Below are 14,132 nucleotides of genomic sequence, written 5' to 3' on the forward strand. Positions count from 1 at the left end.
TCCTCTGTCCGTTCCCATGTCAGAAAACCTAAAGTGCTTTACCCCAACTGGTCCAAAGTGCTGACACTGGAGACTCCTTCCATAAACGTTAAACAAATGTCTTATTTTTGAAAAACTCACGTTTTTTTAAAAATCCAATCATTTGGAGCATCCATTAAACAAATGCATACCATGTATATAGAAAATTAACCAACACCTTCTGACTAATAAGAATCTAGAATTTAACAGTGTTCTGGTATATTTTCTCCATTTGGAATATTGATATTCTCCAGTTCACCCATATCTATGAACTTCCTCACTGTCCAACTTCAGTGGCACGGTGCTTAGGCTTAAAGCACTTCATAAGTCTTCTTTATTGTACTCTAATGATGTCACAGTGTTCCTTATTTGTACTCCTTTACCATTTTGATCAAAGGACACAACAGCGCTTAAAGGCAACAAAGATTAGCAGAAAGATGTCTTGACTAATAGGCACGCTGGAACAAAAACTCCAGTGCTGTCAATTTGAATTTAATAGCTCACATTCATCAGGTATATTTGCCTTGTCACTGTCCATTAATCTCAGACTGACTTATAGACCCCCCCGCCCCCCGTGGAATCCTTTCTAGTTAGATTTTAATGTTGGTGTTGTGGCATGAATAGAGATGTTCTGGTTGTCCTTCTTTTCTTGGCTTTTCAAGGGTATTTAGGTTCATTATGTCATGTGAATGTAAATAAAGATTATTAATAAAATAAATATATTTGTGAGATATTTAAAAAAAAAAAAACAACACTTCAAACACTTGGTCATGTAAACTAAAGCAGCATTTCTGTCCTCCAAAAGGTTGATTTTGCCAAAGCAGAATAGTCGATAAGTAAATCAATTATACTTGGGTATGATCTGGAAAGCCTGTAAGGGAAAAAGTACTTGTATGTAAATGAGACCATGATATTTTTTATCCTGCATAATCCACCCTGCTAATATAGCCCTGCAGAGTTTGGCTCCAACCATGGTCTAATCTAACCTCACGTCAGTGTTCAAACAGTTTACAGTAGGCAAATTACACGGTGAGAGATCACTACAAACAATATAGGGCAATGTTTATTAGAAAAGTCCACAGGGCCCTCCAGATGGCCCAGATTTTTGCACTGTTCCTTTGTTTTGTGAGTTGGGATACAACAAAAACATGGACTGTTTGGGGGACCCTGAGGACTGGTTTGAAAACCACTGGTATGTTGTATTCCCTAGGTCAGACTATACACATTAAAATGAAAACAATAAAGATCAGCAAAAATTTTATAATCCTATTTTGTTCATCCACATGAACTATAGACCCAAATTCATTATGGATCCAGGTGAAATACAGACTCAAATTTATTGAGGACCCAGGTAGACTATAGCCATAAATTCATTATGGATTTAAAGGACTACAGACCCCCCATTCATTCTGGATTAAGGTGACCTATAGACCCAAATTCTTTATGAATTCAGGTGGACTATAAACCCAAATTCATTATTGATTGTTATTAAATTCAAATTGAATTTAAAGGATCATTCACTCAATTTCATTACGGATTTAAAGGACAATAGACCAAATAGATTTTTGATTCAGGTGGACTATAGACCCAAATTCAGACCATATATCCAGGTGAATTAAGAAACCAAGGTGGACAATATATCTGGGTGAACTTTGGACCTTGACTACAATTGCAAGTGAGTCAGAGGAACTATAGATCTCTAGGTAGTCTGTTGACCAAGGCTGTCTATGAATCCATGTTGATTATAGAACAAGGTGGAATGTAGACCCAGAGGAAGACCATGATGCACTGTTAATGGAGCCATGTGGGATACAGACAAAGGCTGAACACAGTTCCAGGTGAACCATTGACCTTGGGAAACTATGGGGCAGCATTGACTGCTGATTCAGGTAGATATTAACCATAGTAGACAGGCTGTAGAGCCAAAATAACTATAAAACCAGGTGAATCAATATCCTGGCTGTCTATAAATCCAGGTTGACTGAAATGACAGAATGGACTATTACTTAATGTGTTTTTGGTAGTCCAAAGAACAAAGTGGACTATCTACCAGCACTGACTATAGACTGAGATAGACTGGATTATGGATCTGTGGTAGCGGGGGCATGGTCAAACATTTGCTGCTAATGGAAAGGAGGCAGGTTGAACCTGGAGGTAATGTGTGATGATTCTCACCTGTGTCTTATTATTGCCAGTCTACTTATATGTGTTTCCAGAGAGTGGCATAGCTGGCAAAGCTTGCAACATACACACACCCATAGAAGTGGAGTGTGAACTTGAACTTTGAACTTGACCAAGTTGAAAGCCACAAGCTAGTGATGGACCCTTTTCAGCTGTTTTGTTTGTGTTGGGTTTTTGAAAATGCTCTTAGAAGCACAGTGGAAAAAATAATAGCAAGCCTGAAACTCTGAGCCTTCCTGATCACGTATACACAATAGGTTCTACAGTGGTACCAAAGGGCGGCTCAAGGAGGACTCAAACACTGCCCTGGAAGCCCCACTCAGTGATATCATAAAGTCCCTCTTAAGCTTCCACCAAACCCAACACCAAACACTCCTCGACCTGTGCAATGATGGTCCACTGCTACGTCCCACACCTGATGCTTACCAAGATGGTCACCACTGACAATCCAGAGGAGCTTTTCTAGCATACAGCAGCTGCATGAGAATGACTAGAGGTTGTATGGGCTTTCTGACTCCTCCCCTGGCTATCGGGGGAAGCCCAGTTTACCGACCAGCAGCTATCACCCAGGACTCCTGTCGTTGGTAACCACCAACTTCAGGAAGAGCGGAATGTGAAACATCCTCGAGCTGGTGGTACTGGAGCAATTCACCACTTGACTCCTGACAGGAACAGTGGAGTCTAGTGCTGCCGGCCTCAAAGAAGCGGGAACACCTGGACTCATGGTGCAACCTGACCACCATCCATCAAAGATTTATTCAGTGCGAGGCATTGGGTAATGCACAATTTGTGCAAGTGAGGTGTGCACACGGGGGTATTCAAAAGTATCCGCTGGTGCCAGTCATTATTAAAATCTGGGGGCAGAAGCACAGAGTAGAGATGGCAAATCATCTTTGCCTCATCCATCCACTAATTCTTGGGACAAATTGGTCAGGGTTTTGGGCATTACTATGAGAAATGTTTGTGGATGGGTCCTGCAGGAGCGAGGCATGGTGTGGAATGTGCACAGTGTTGGCTGAGGAGGTGGTGCAGGGTGGTTGCTGTCAGCTCCATATCAGGGGGACATGGAGGGAGGGGAGGGCACTCCCCTCCACCCTTTGACTGTATGCCCCATGGGAATTTCCCTTTGGAGTAGTCATGTGACGAGACCCTGAGGCATGCCTTCGACCAAGGAAGAGACGACCCAATTGTTGCAGGCCAGATGGCTACCCATTCTTTGAAAAAAGAACCCTTCAGGGGTTCTTTAAGACCTCTTCAGATTGTTAAGGGTTTTCAGTGATCTTGAAAGCCTTTCTGATGTGGAACTCCTCAATTGCAGGCTTACATATAGAATCTTTAGAGGTTTTCCCATTGGGACAGTATTTTAAATGCTTTTCTATGTGTATATAGGCCCAGACTGACCATAGACTGGGTGCGTGAACTACTGACTATAGATGGAGGCTGGCAATAGGTCCAAATTAACCACACATCTAGATGAACAATCAACCAACACTGATTATAGACTAAGAGATTATTGAAACAAACCCAGGTTGACCACAGATCCAGAACTATACATCCAGGTACGCTATATTTTCAGAATGAGCATGGATCCAGATCTACTATAGATCATCGATGAAAGTGGTGGTAAGCCCTAAGTTTAGTATTGCTTGAGATGGACTAAACCCCAGTCTGACCACAATCCAGATGGAGATTCTTAAATGACCATTTTACTTTAGTTCACAATTCAGTTTAAACTAATCGCAGTCATCAAGGTCCAGACAGCTCAGATGACAGAATTATGCAAGTATTACAGACATTACCAAAATAGACTATTTCCAGGGACAGGGAGCAGGTGATGTGCTTACCTTGGCACGGAGGAGGGTGCAATGCAGGGAACTTGTGGATGACTCATAGAGCAGGTCAAACTCCAGAGTGCCTAAAGAAGCTTCAACAGAGATAAAGGGAATTCAGTCATGAACAGATTTAATTTTGGCAAGCCGAATACTTTATGACCTTGTTTAAAGCCAATGGTTGTAACCTTCGGAAAGAAAGGAATTTAAGCTGTGGTATAATGGTTACAGAATTTGTACTAAGGTCTTTTTTAAAAATCCTGTGTACCATGTTTTGTTTTTTAAACCTTGTCCACTACCTGGACAAATGTGTAAATCTGGGAGGAAGAGGGCATACAAGTTTCAAATACAAGTAATACAAGTAACTAATTTTGTTGAATAAAATAATGACCCAATTAAAAAATGTATTCATTCTGCTGTATCAAAACTAAATGATTTTTTAATCGATCAGAATTTGGGCTGATTTGTAGTGCAAGTGGTCACTTCTATCAAGATAGGCAGGTGCCGTACCTTACCAAGCACCCATGCCTTGTGAATTTTCCCAGCTCGGCAAGCCTTCCTTTTAAGAAAACAATATCATTATGGTACAGGTTTTTATGCTGTATATCAGACTCACTGTTATCATCACTGTCACAGCTGTCAATCTCCACAGATGTTTCCATGCTGTTCATCATAGACAGCGTCCCTCCACTTGCTGCTGTCCCTGGAGACAGCGGAGACAGGAGTCCCCCTCCCCCTGATGCTCCTCCTCCAGCCAATAGGGTCGTAGACGGACACCCTGTCTGGTTTGGTGACAGCGAATCACTGACAGAGGATGTAGGGGAGAGGCGGGGAAAGTAGGCAGATATTTGCCTGATTGGCCTAATGGGGCCAGGGCAGACATTAATTGCCATGTGCTCCTGAATGGAGATGGTCATCCGCTTTCCCTTCTGCACAGTCATCTATCTAGCAAGTAAATACAGATGGGTATTATATTTTGGTACTTATTTCACAGTGACAAATGAGACTGTCCAACAACATGCGATTAAAAATGTATATTGACCATTAACTTTTAGAATGTAAATAGGTTATATTTTCTAATTGGATTTTTTGTAAACAAGCCTGGTTCCTGTAAGGAGAAGGAACAGACCAAAAGAACAAGAGATGGTTTTTGAATCACACACGGTTTTAAGGAGGCTGTTTGCTTCCTGTTTCAAAGCATATCAGTTTCATTTGTACAGCACTTTTAACAGACAATGGCTGCGTTTACATGGACAACAATAATCCACTCTTAACCCGATTAAGACCATACTTAGATTAAGAAACTACCATGTAAGCATTTTTTACTTACCTTAATTTAATTAAGGTCATACTCGAATTAAGCTCTAATCGAATTAAGCCATGTGGAGTACTCCTATTTTAGTCGCATTATGGACGTGTATTACAGACATGTAAATACCTTAATCATATTATTAACGTCGTGTGAGAGTTTTCTCCGCATTTTGCAACAGGACACGATCACACATGGCAGTTCTCAACATTTTACGGTGAACAAGAGAGATCGGCCGCGTCCCAAACCGCATATTTGCCTACTATAGGCCTGTTGTGGGGGAAAATACATGTATCTCGGCTACTATATAGACGGTAAGTATGCATTTTGAGCCGCAGCCCACGGCTTCAAGCAGTTGTCTATTAGCACGTACAGCATGACAAATAATTAATTGCACTCAAAGAGTTCGTAAAAAAATAAATAAATAAAAACACACGAAGCTGTATACGGTTCCATAACGAAGAAGAACTGTATGTTGATACGTGAAATTCTGGAGGGATGTCGGACGGCGTGGTGCGGTGACGTAATGATGCGGGCTATTAATCTAATTACGTTCTACAACATGTAAAATGGGAACATGAGAGGAGTATTCTAAAAGCAACTCATGTAAACACCTTAATCACATTATTATCTTAATCAGAGTACTTTGTGTCACAAAGCAGCTTTACAGAAATTCAGATAAATATTTGGATCCCTATTGAGCAAGCCAGAGGTTTGAATAAACACTGAAACCTCAGTGTATGCTGAAAAGAACCAGAACTGTTATTTTAGTGCTACCAAATCCATGGCAGATTTGCTCTCAGAATGGCTCCTTTCTTCACTGGAAATCAATTAATACTCAACTAACAAGTAACATTATCACAACATTGAGTGTTTATTCAGCAGATCAGGCTGTAGCATTACAGAAATAACGTTCTAGATCATTCACATAACGTTCTGTTAAACTAAAATTGTTACCTGGGTGGTTTGAAATGTTCTCTGGTGCTGAAGTTTCAAAGTGACAACTATGATCAGAATAACTACAAGCATTTCTAATTGGTCAATAATAACTAACAGGCCTGATAAAGCACAATATTGACTCATTAGATTAATATCTGCCCATTATTGTGGTCTTTGCCAGAGAAACTTAAAAGCAAAGCACAGAACCAGATGGCTTCCAGTTGTAAAAGCCACTAAAGAAGCTCTGCAAGGGCATAAAACGTTTTTAGAGCCTTATAAATGAAAACCTCTTTTTACCGTAACCATTGTGACCGATGGGATTAAATGGAAAGCACTATTGTGACCGTAAAGGAGCACAGTGCAAAAGCTGTCCTTTCTACACCTCACTTAAGTACAATATGTGAATGCATCTGCATTTACAGGTTATTCTTAGCTATATAATGCATCATTCCAGCCCCATTCTAGGGACAAAAAACATTAATAGCTTTCTTTTTAAGCACCATGTACAGATTTTCCCCCATTTCCCCCATCCCATCTTGCTAACACGTCAGTATGATACCATGGCTTTTTGGAAAATTGCCTAAACAGATGACTTGGCAAAAAATTTTAAATAAAAAATATTTAAAAGTAAACACATCTTTGAATTCATTTCACTTCACTGTTGAAACATGCAGTGAGTAAAGGCAAGAATCTCAGTGTGGGTACTTTTGGGAATTTTGGGAAATCCAAGAATCATTGACAAAGTTGCAACTGGGGATGAAAGCACAGGAAGACCAGATTAACTAAGGGCAATCCATGTTCAAATCATAGCACTGGAACAAGAGGTAGGAACCAAGGGCTTATTTTAAAGCAAATAAACACAGGCTGTGGCATCACAGATGGGCTATCACAAGAACCAGCAGTGAAAAAAGGATGTTCACACATTTTTGAACAATGAAAGAATGAATGACCTTAAACTACACTGCAATTATTCTGGCTTACACCATGTTTGGGCTTCAGATCTTTTCTTCAGATTTTTGAGATGTGGTTAGACTGAAAATGTAGCTCATTGTAAAAGTAATATTTAAACCTGAGCCTGTTTTCTGTGCTATGTATGATAATGGAATGAGAACTCCAGTGCCAGAAACTGAAAATAAGGACAGTTTCAAGATAATTTCATGTATGGTGTATAGTTTGTGCATAGAATGAAAGCCCAGTGAGGTCAGGAGTCATTTGTCCTCAATTACCCTGGGTGTGGCGCATTTCCAAAGTGTGAGACCGGAACTTTTTCAGTCTTGCAGTCATTAATTTCCACTGTGGTGTGTTCACTAAATGTAATTACTCAGCATGAAGCAATCTGTACATTTCACAATCAGCTGTGTGTTCTAATCACTCGCTTCATAAACGTGAATTCAGCATGTGATTTTATCAAGGATGCTTTTACGGATGACTGCTCAGCCAATCAGATTTTATAAATTACACTATCTGTCTTATATCAGAGACCAACAACCAATCACGCATCACCGTTTTTCCACCAAACAACCAGTCACGTACCATCATTGTTTCCCAATGACTAATCACTGATCATAATTGAGTCCCAACAACCAATCACTCATCATCATTGTTTTCCAGCAGCTAATCACCAATCACCATCATTCCCAATAACTAATCACCAATCTTCATTGTTTTTTTTTTTGTTTTTTTTTTAAAAACAACTAATCACAGATCACCATTGTTTTCTTCGCAACCAATCACTGACCAACATTATTTCCCAAAAACAAATCACTCATCACCCTTGTTTTCGAGCAACTAATCACAGCTCACAATTGTTTTCTTAACAACTAATCACAGCTCAACATTTTTTCTTCACAACCAAACACTGACCACCACTGTTTCCCAACAACAAACCACTCACCACCATTGATTGCCAATGACTAATCACAGATCACCATTATTTCCCAAGAACCAATTACTCACCATTGTTTTGCGACAACTAATGACTGTTCACCAACAAATCACAGATCCCTGTTGTTTTCTTCAACCAATCATTGACCAACACTGTTTCCCAACAATCAATCACTCATCACCATTGTTGCCCAACAACCAATCACAGTTCACCATTGCTTTCTTAACAACTAATCACTGCACAACACTTTTTCCAAATAAACTAATCAATAATCACCAGTTTTCCCAAGTTTGCTATTTCTTACATTTCTTTATCTATCGTTCTTTCTTGAATCATGTGATTATTTCCATGTGAAGTTCATGTGACTGTTCTTTCAGGGAACAACTCTCTACTGCAAAAAGAAGAGGAAGAGGCGTTAAAATACATTGCTGAGTTAAGGTAACAAGCTTGTCATGGCCAACGAGGATGAGACCGAATGAGGCAAAGATGCAGAGTTATCTCAAATGACATAAAGGCCACAATTTTACACTCTGTAATGAAGCGTGGCTTAACTAAGCATGGTAGAGACACATCACAGAGTGCAGCCTGATGTGATGACAGTATCATCAAGAATCCAGACATACAGGAGGGAAAGCACTTTTTCATGGTATTTCATTAACCTCGGTCAATATAGAACTCACTTCAGATTTCCAACTGTAACTGTTCATCAGTTCCACTGGTTTTGACAGAATTGAACTCATCAGCGATATTTGTAATATGGCGATAGCAAACAACGCCATCAAGCTACAGGAGATCCAAAGAGAACTAACAGATGATGAAGTCAAATTCAGACCTGGCATCCTTTATGAATTCCGCATAGGAACACCGCTACAACTTATCAATCAAAAATACACCAAAAGAGGAGTCTTCTTTTTTGGCAAGCGGTCTGAGTCTGGACTGATTGACAATTGTGTAAGTGTTTTGAACTTTTTAATATTAACTAACCCCTTGGAAGCCCCGCCTCCTGCCCCCACCTCACAGTAGTAATGTCAGCGTGTTGGGCATGGCACATTTAATGAATAAAAAATTGGCAAAAACGGTTGGCAAATTCTTCACACCAGTGTTTTACTGCGATACACAGTGTTTATTAAATACTTAATTTCATAGTCTGTGAAACAGAAACAATTAAATTAGAAATTAGAAACTTTTGTGAATGGGTACAAACAGAAATAGCTGTGATTATAGAGTGTACAGGAGTGGGTTAAACCCCACTTGGACACAGTTTTACATCGTTATACATATGTACTACCGTGGAATAATTATAGCATTGGTTTATTATACTTTATTGTCAGAGATACACACTAAACCGAAGATCTGAGACAGTTGGTGAATGAGGAGTGAGATCTAACAGACATGAGCGATTGTAGGAGGATGAACAGATCTGAGGAGGAAGTGACAGAACAGGAATGATGAGTGTAATTAGAGGTGACTGAGGCAGACAATGACGAAGAGAGAGAGAGAGAGAGAGTCAGATCATGTAGTTTTTTTCCCCTCCCAAAACAAAATCTTTCAGCGTGTGTATATCGCACGATTTCATGAAACTCACATTGCTTGTAAAATCAATGTAATTGCGTATGAGAGCATTCAAGGTCAAAGCTCAGTGTGTGTAATTATCCAACATGGAAGTTCATTGCATGACTATTGTGTACGTTACATGTTGTTTCACTGTACACCATTTTAATGTCAACAAAATAATCATTACATTTTTTTTCATTGGCAATATTTCTGCAATTTGGACACATTATTGCGCACCGCTAGTATAATGTTTAGCATAACGTTACTCTTCGATAGTGTGAGCGTCGAAAAGTTTGTCAATGACTTATCAAATTTAGCTCACCCTTACTGATGTGCATTAAAGTACATTACCAAAAAAACTTATTTTTATCTTATTAGTTAGCAAACCCACTCTTTACTCATTTGATATTGATAACTAGCTAACATTTCCTAACATTAATTTCTACCTTTTCTGGTAATGTACAATGCTTACGATGGGGCGGCTGGGGCTCAGGTGGTAGAGCGGATTGTCCACTAATCGTAGGGTTGGTGGTTCGATTCCCGGCCCACATGACTCCACATGCCGAAGTGTCCTTGGGCAAGACTTTGAACCTCAAGTTGCTCCAGATAGCATGTTAGCGCCTTGCACAGCAGCTCTGCTACCATTGGTGTGTGAGTGTGTGTGAATGGGTGAATGAAACAGTGTAAAGCGCTTTGGATAAAAGCACTATATAAGTACAGACCATTTACCAATTACGATGCGTAAAAGTAAACACATGCATGATTTATATAATTTACATTATTTATGCAGGGCCTGGATTTACCTCTGAACACTTTGAAATTTGAGGTGAGGAAACTGGAGAAGCAGGTGAACTTGGTTTGGGGAGTTGACATGAGTGTGAACGTACTGTACAAGTTAAGGAGATTCCGATTGAGGTGGCAGAAAATCGTTTCTTCGATCTTTGTCAGTCGATGTATGTCTCTCGTAACAATGTGAATTTTCCTTCGCGTGATTTTATTTTATTTTTTTTAAACAGAATTTCTCATTTAAATTGCTTCTTGAATTCGGGTTCAGATTTAAGTGAAGATATAATCTCAAACAGATCTGAAATCGCAAAACGATCGAGTTACTCAGCTACACGTTATCGTTTCCATAGTAACAGCTCGTTCGCAGGGACTCGTACGGCGGAACGATGGAAGGAGTCTGCAACGTCAGCTCTTGGGAACGACATAAAGCTGCATCTGTAAGTTTTCCGACGTCTTCACGACTACACTTGGTAGTTTCTCAAACTTAAGTGAGAAGATGAAGATGAAGATGTCGAGCCACACTTGATTTTATGGAGACGCCTTTCTGCTCTCCGGACCTGCCAGACCCATCCTGATGCCCTACCTCTGGATGGAGCTCTCATCAACTGGAGGCTACATTCTGCCACTGTGTATAGCCCCAAGCAGTGCAGCCTGGAGATTGTTTAAGATGGTACCGCTTGAAGTACCACTGGAAATGATTTTGGACCTCAATTCCACATGGACATTCTCGCTGCTTTTGCTGGGACTACGGTTGCTGCGACAGCCTTGGGACTTCAATTACCACATGCAGTTTTACACTGAAGTCTCTTTTAGTGAACATTGGACTAGTTCAACAAACAGACTTCATATAAAAACCATAATGAACTTTCCTTTACTTTCACACTATCTGTTGTGACCCAGATGAGGACGGGTTTCCTTCTGAGTCTGGTTCCTCTCAAGGTTTCTTCCTCATATCATCTCAGGGAGTTTTTCCTCACCACCATCACCACCGGCTCGCTCAATAGGGATAAATTCACACACTTAAAATCTGTATCCTGTGTTTATATATTCCTGTAAAGCTGCTTTGAGACAACGGCCAAGGTTAAAAGCGCTACACAAATCAAATTGAATTGAATTGAACTAGCAACTTGTTGCATTAAATGTAACTATAAAATGTGAAAACTCACAAGTGTTGTGTTTTAATTAATAAAAGAGTGATCGTTGGTATATTGGTGTGGTATAAGTGGAATAAAACACGTGGCTGTAATAGGAAATTAATCAACTTTGGGGAACTAAGAGGAACTCCACTACGTCATACCACGCTGTTACTCAGTATTTTACTACAACAGCAACACACACACACACACACACACACACACACACACACACAAAGCTGTCTATTCCCTTTATAGTGACAGATTTGCTTCTTGATAATGATTGTAGTTATTATTTTCATCCTTTTTCTTTTTTGCGCTAAGGATTTATTCATGCGTCGCTAATCCCAGGGGATTGTTTTACACGACGCTCCAAAGTGGCTCCGCTGCACTGAGTTCCAATTACAGATTCGGTATGAAGTCTTGTGATGGAATCACACCTCCTGCAGCTAGGTTAATAAATATTCGTCATTTCCAGATTCCTGCTCTCTCACTCCGCATGGTCTTATTTATAGCCCATTACGACAAGTCGGATTAAGAGAAGAACGGAAAGAGCATGTTGGGGAGGAATTATCCAGCCTGTGATTATTTGTGATGAGGCCTAATTACAGTACATGCATGACTCAAATAGCGCAAAGGTTCATTAATCCAGGCTCGACTAGGGGATGAAGGGACGGAAGAAAACAAGCGGCAAACTCCAGACAGAGGAGAAGCAGCAGTGACCAAGCATGAGACGAGAGAAAAGTGCATGAAGTAGTAAATGAAGATGAGGAACCGAAAGTCCTATTCGTAATAAACCGTGAGATTAATACATATTTAGAGCATAATATTGTTCGCCTTATGGAAACCATGTGAGTATACGAGTACTATGTGAAGGTGCTCGAATAACCAGACGTGACGAGCATCATGTGAACAATGAGTGACAATCACCTGGGATTATTGATTACTGTGAGAGAATTCGATCTGAAAGAAATGTCCTTCATGAGAAATATTAACCTACAATAAAACAATCCTGCAACGAAAACTTCACACGTGAAGCACGTGTGACTTTTTTCAGCAGCTGTAATTACGAAATCAACCAAAGCAAGTAATAATAAAGCCATAAACAAGACGTGATGCATCAAATACAGTGTAAATAGACGAAAAGTGACGAAAAAGCTCATTCTTCGTTCTTACCTCTTTAAATAAAGTGCAAAAGTTCTGAAATCCAACACGCACAGGTGGCAGAGGAATGAGAGAAAAGAGAGAAGATGAGGTTATTCAGCCTTCGTCCAGCGTCGGCTGCAGAAGTTAGATTCAAAATGAACGAGAGGAATTAAAAGTGCATTGAAAGAAACAACATGGGGGAACAAAAGACAGATATGAGAGAGAGAGCGAGAGAATGTAGAGAAATTCCTGAAGAGTGTGTGGTGTTGTGTTGTATGTGTGAGACTATCTCTCATCTCCCTCTCCCTCTGTCTTCTTTCCCCCTCCCTCCTGTCTTCTCTCACTCCTCTTTGCTCTCTTGTTCACTTCACTGCAGTATTGTGAAGCCTTGGAGCTGGGTTTCATGTCTATCTATCTATCTAATTATTTATATATATATATATATATATATATATATATATATATATATATATATATATATATATATATATATATATAATTCTCATTCATACCTCGTTCTCTCTCTCTCTCTCTCTTCCTGTTGTCACTAATTCTAGCTACAATAATGGCACCTCAGTCTAATTGACAGACTCTGTGCTATTTCTTGCCATCTGGTAGCAGCTTTGGTGGGTTTTTTTGGAATACCCACATCCCATTCCTTATCTCACACACACACACACACACACACACACACACACACACACACACACACACACACACACACACACACACATACTTAGAGTGTCGAGCATTAACGCCCACTCACTCCCTTTTTTTTTGTCTGCCAAGGGGCCAGTCTAGTGCACTAGAGCTGAAACGATCTGAAAAATTCATGGTATAATAAACAGCCAGCCTAATAATTGGGATTATTCTGTAGAATATAATAAAAAATAATAATAATTTTAAACAATCTATGGTCAGTAAACTGCTACGTAGGAACAGTTCTATGCCTTTCCCCTCTAGCTATGAATATGTGTGAATATGCAAATTAGATCACTCCTGCCATTCCTAATAGCTAGCGAAAGTACTAAAGTGTACCAGTAGGCCCACTCAATAAAACAATATATTTTTTCTTCTTCTTCGGGTTTTGTGCATCCGGAGGAAATTTGCATTTTGAACTGTCATACGTGGGGGGATAAACAAGATTTTCTGTGACATCACAACAGAGCTCATACATAGTCCCGCCCCTAAATCACTTTTATACAAGAAAATACTGAAAAGGAAGGAGTGATTTTGGATGCCGTGTTCTTTTTTATTATTTCGATTTGAATAAACCTAGACAAATGTGCCAACTTTTGACGTAAACAATGATATTTTCAGTGGGGGGTGGGTGGGTGGGGGGCGGTTGATAT

At 39.8% G+C, this 14,132-nt stretch overlaps 1 protein-coding gene across 1 annotated transcript in view; it reads right to left on the bottom strand.

The window, feature by feature from the left end:
* Positions 1 to 13,098, bottom strand: part of LOC108274005 (double C2-like domain-containing protein alpha) — a 31,231-nt gene extending 18,133 nt beyond the window's left edge. The window contains exons 1-3 of the mRNA XM_017483760.3: positions 12,811 to 13,098; positions 4,645 to 4,973; positions 4,044 to 4,123 (exon numbers count right to left, since the gene is read on the bottom strand). Coding sequence (XP_017339249.1) covers positions 4,044 to 4,123; positions 4,645 to 4,969 — 405 coding nt within the window. The 5' untranslated portion in view covers positions 4,970 to 4,973; positions 12,811 to 13,098. The remainder of the gene's footprint in view (positions 1 to 4,043; positions 4,124 to 4,644; positions 4,974 to 12,810) is intronic.
* Between the last annotated feature and the right edge of the window lie 1,034 nt (positions 13,099 to 14,132).

This window comes from Ictalurus punctatus, chromosome 13 (assembly GCF_001660625.3).
Source record: "Ictalurus punctatus breed USDA103 chromosome 13, Coco_2.0, whole genome shotgun sequence".
Lineage (NCBI taxonomy): Eukaryota > Metazoa > Chordata > Actinopteri > Siluriformes > Ictaluridae > Ictalurus > Ictalurus punctatus.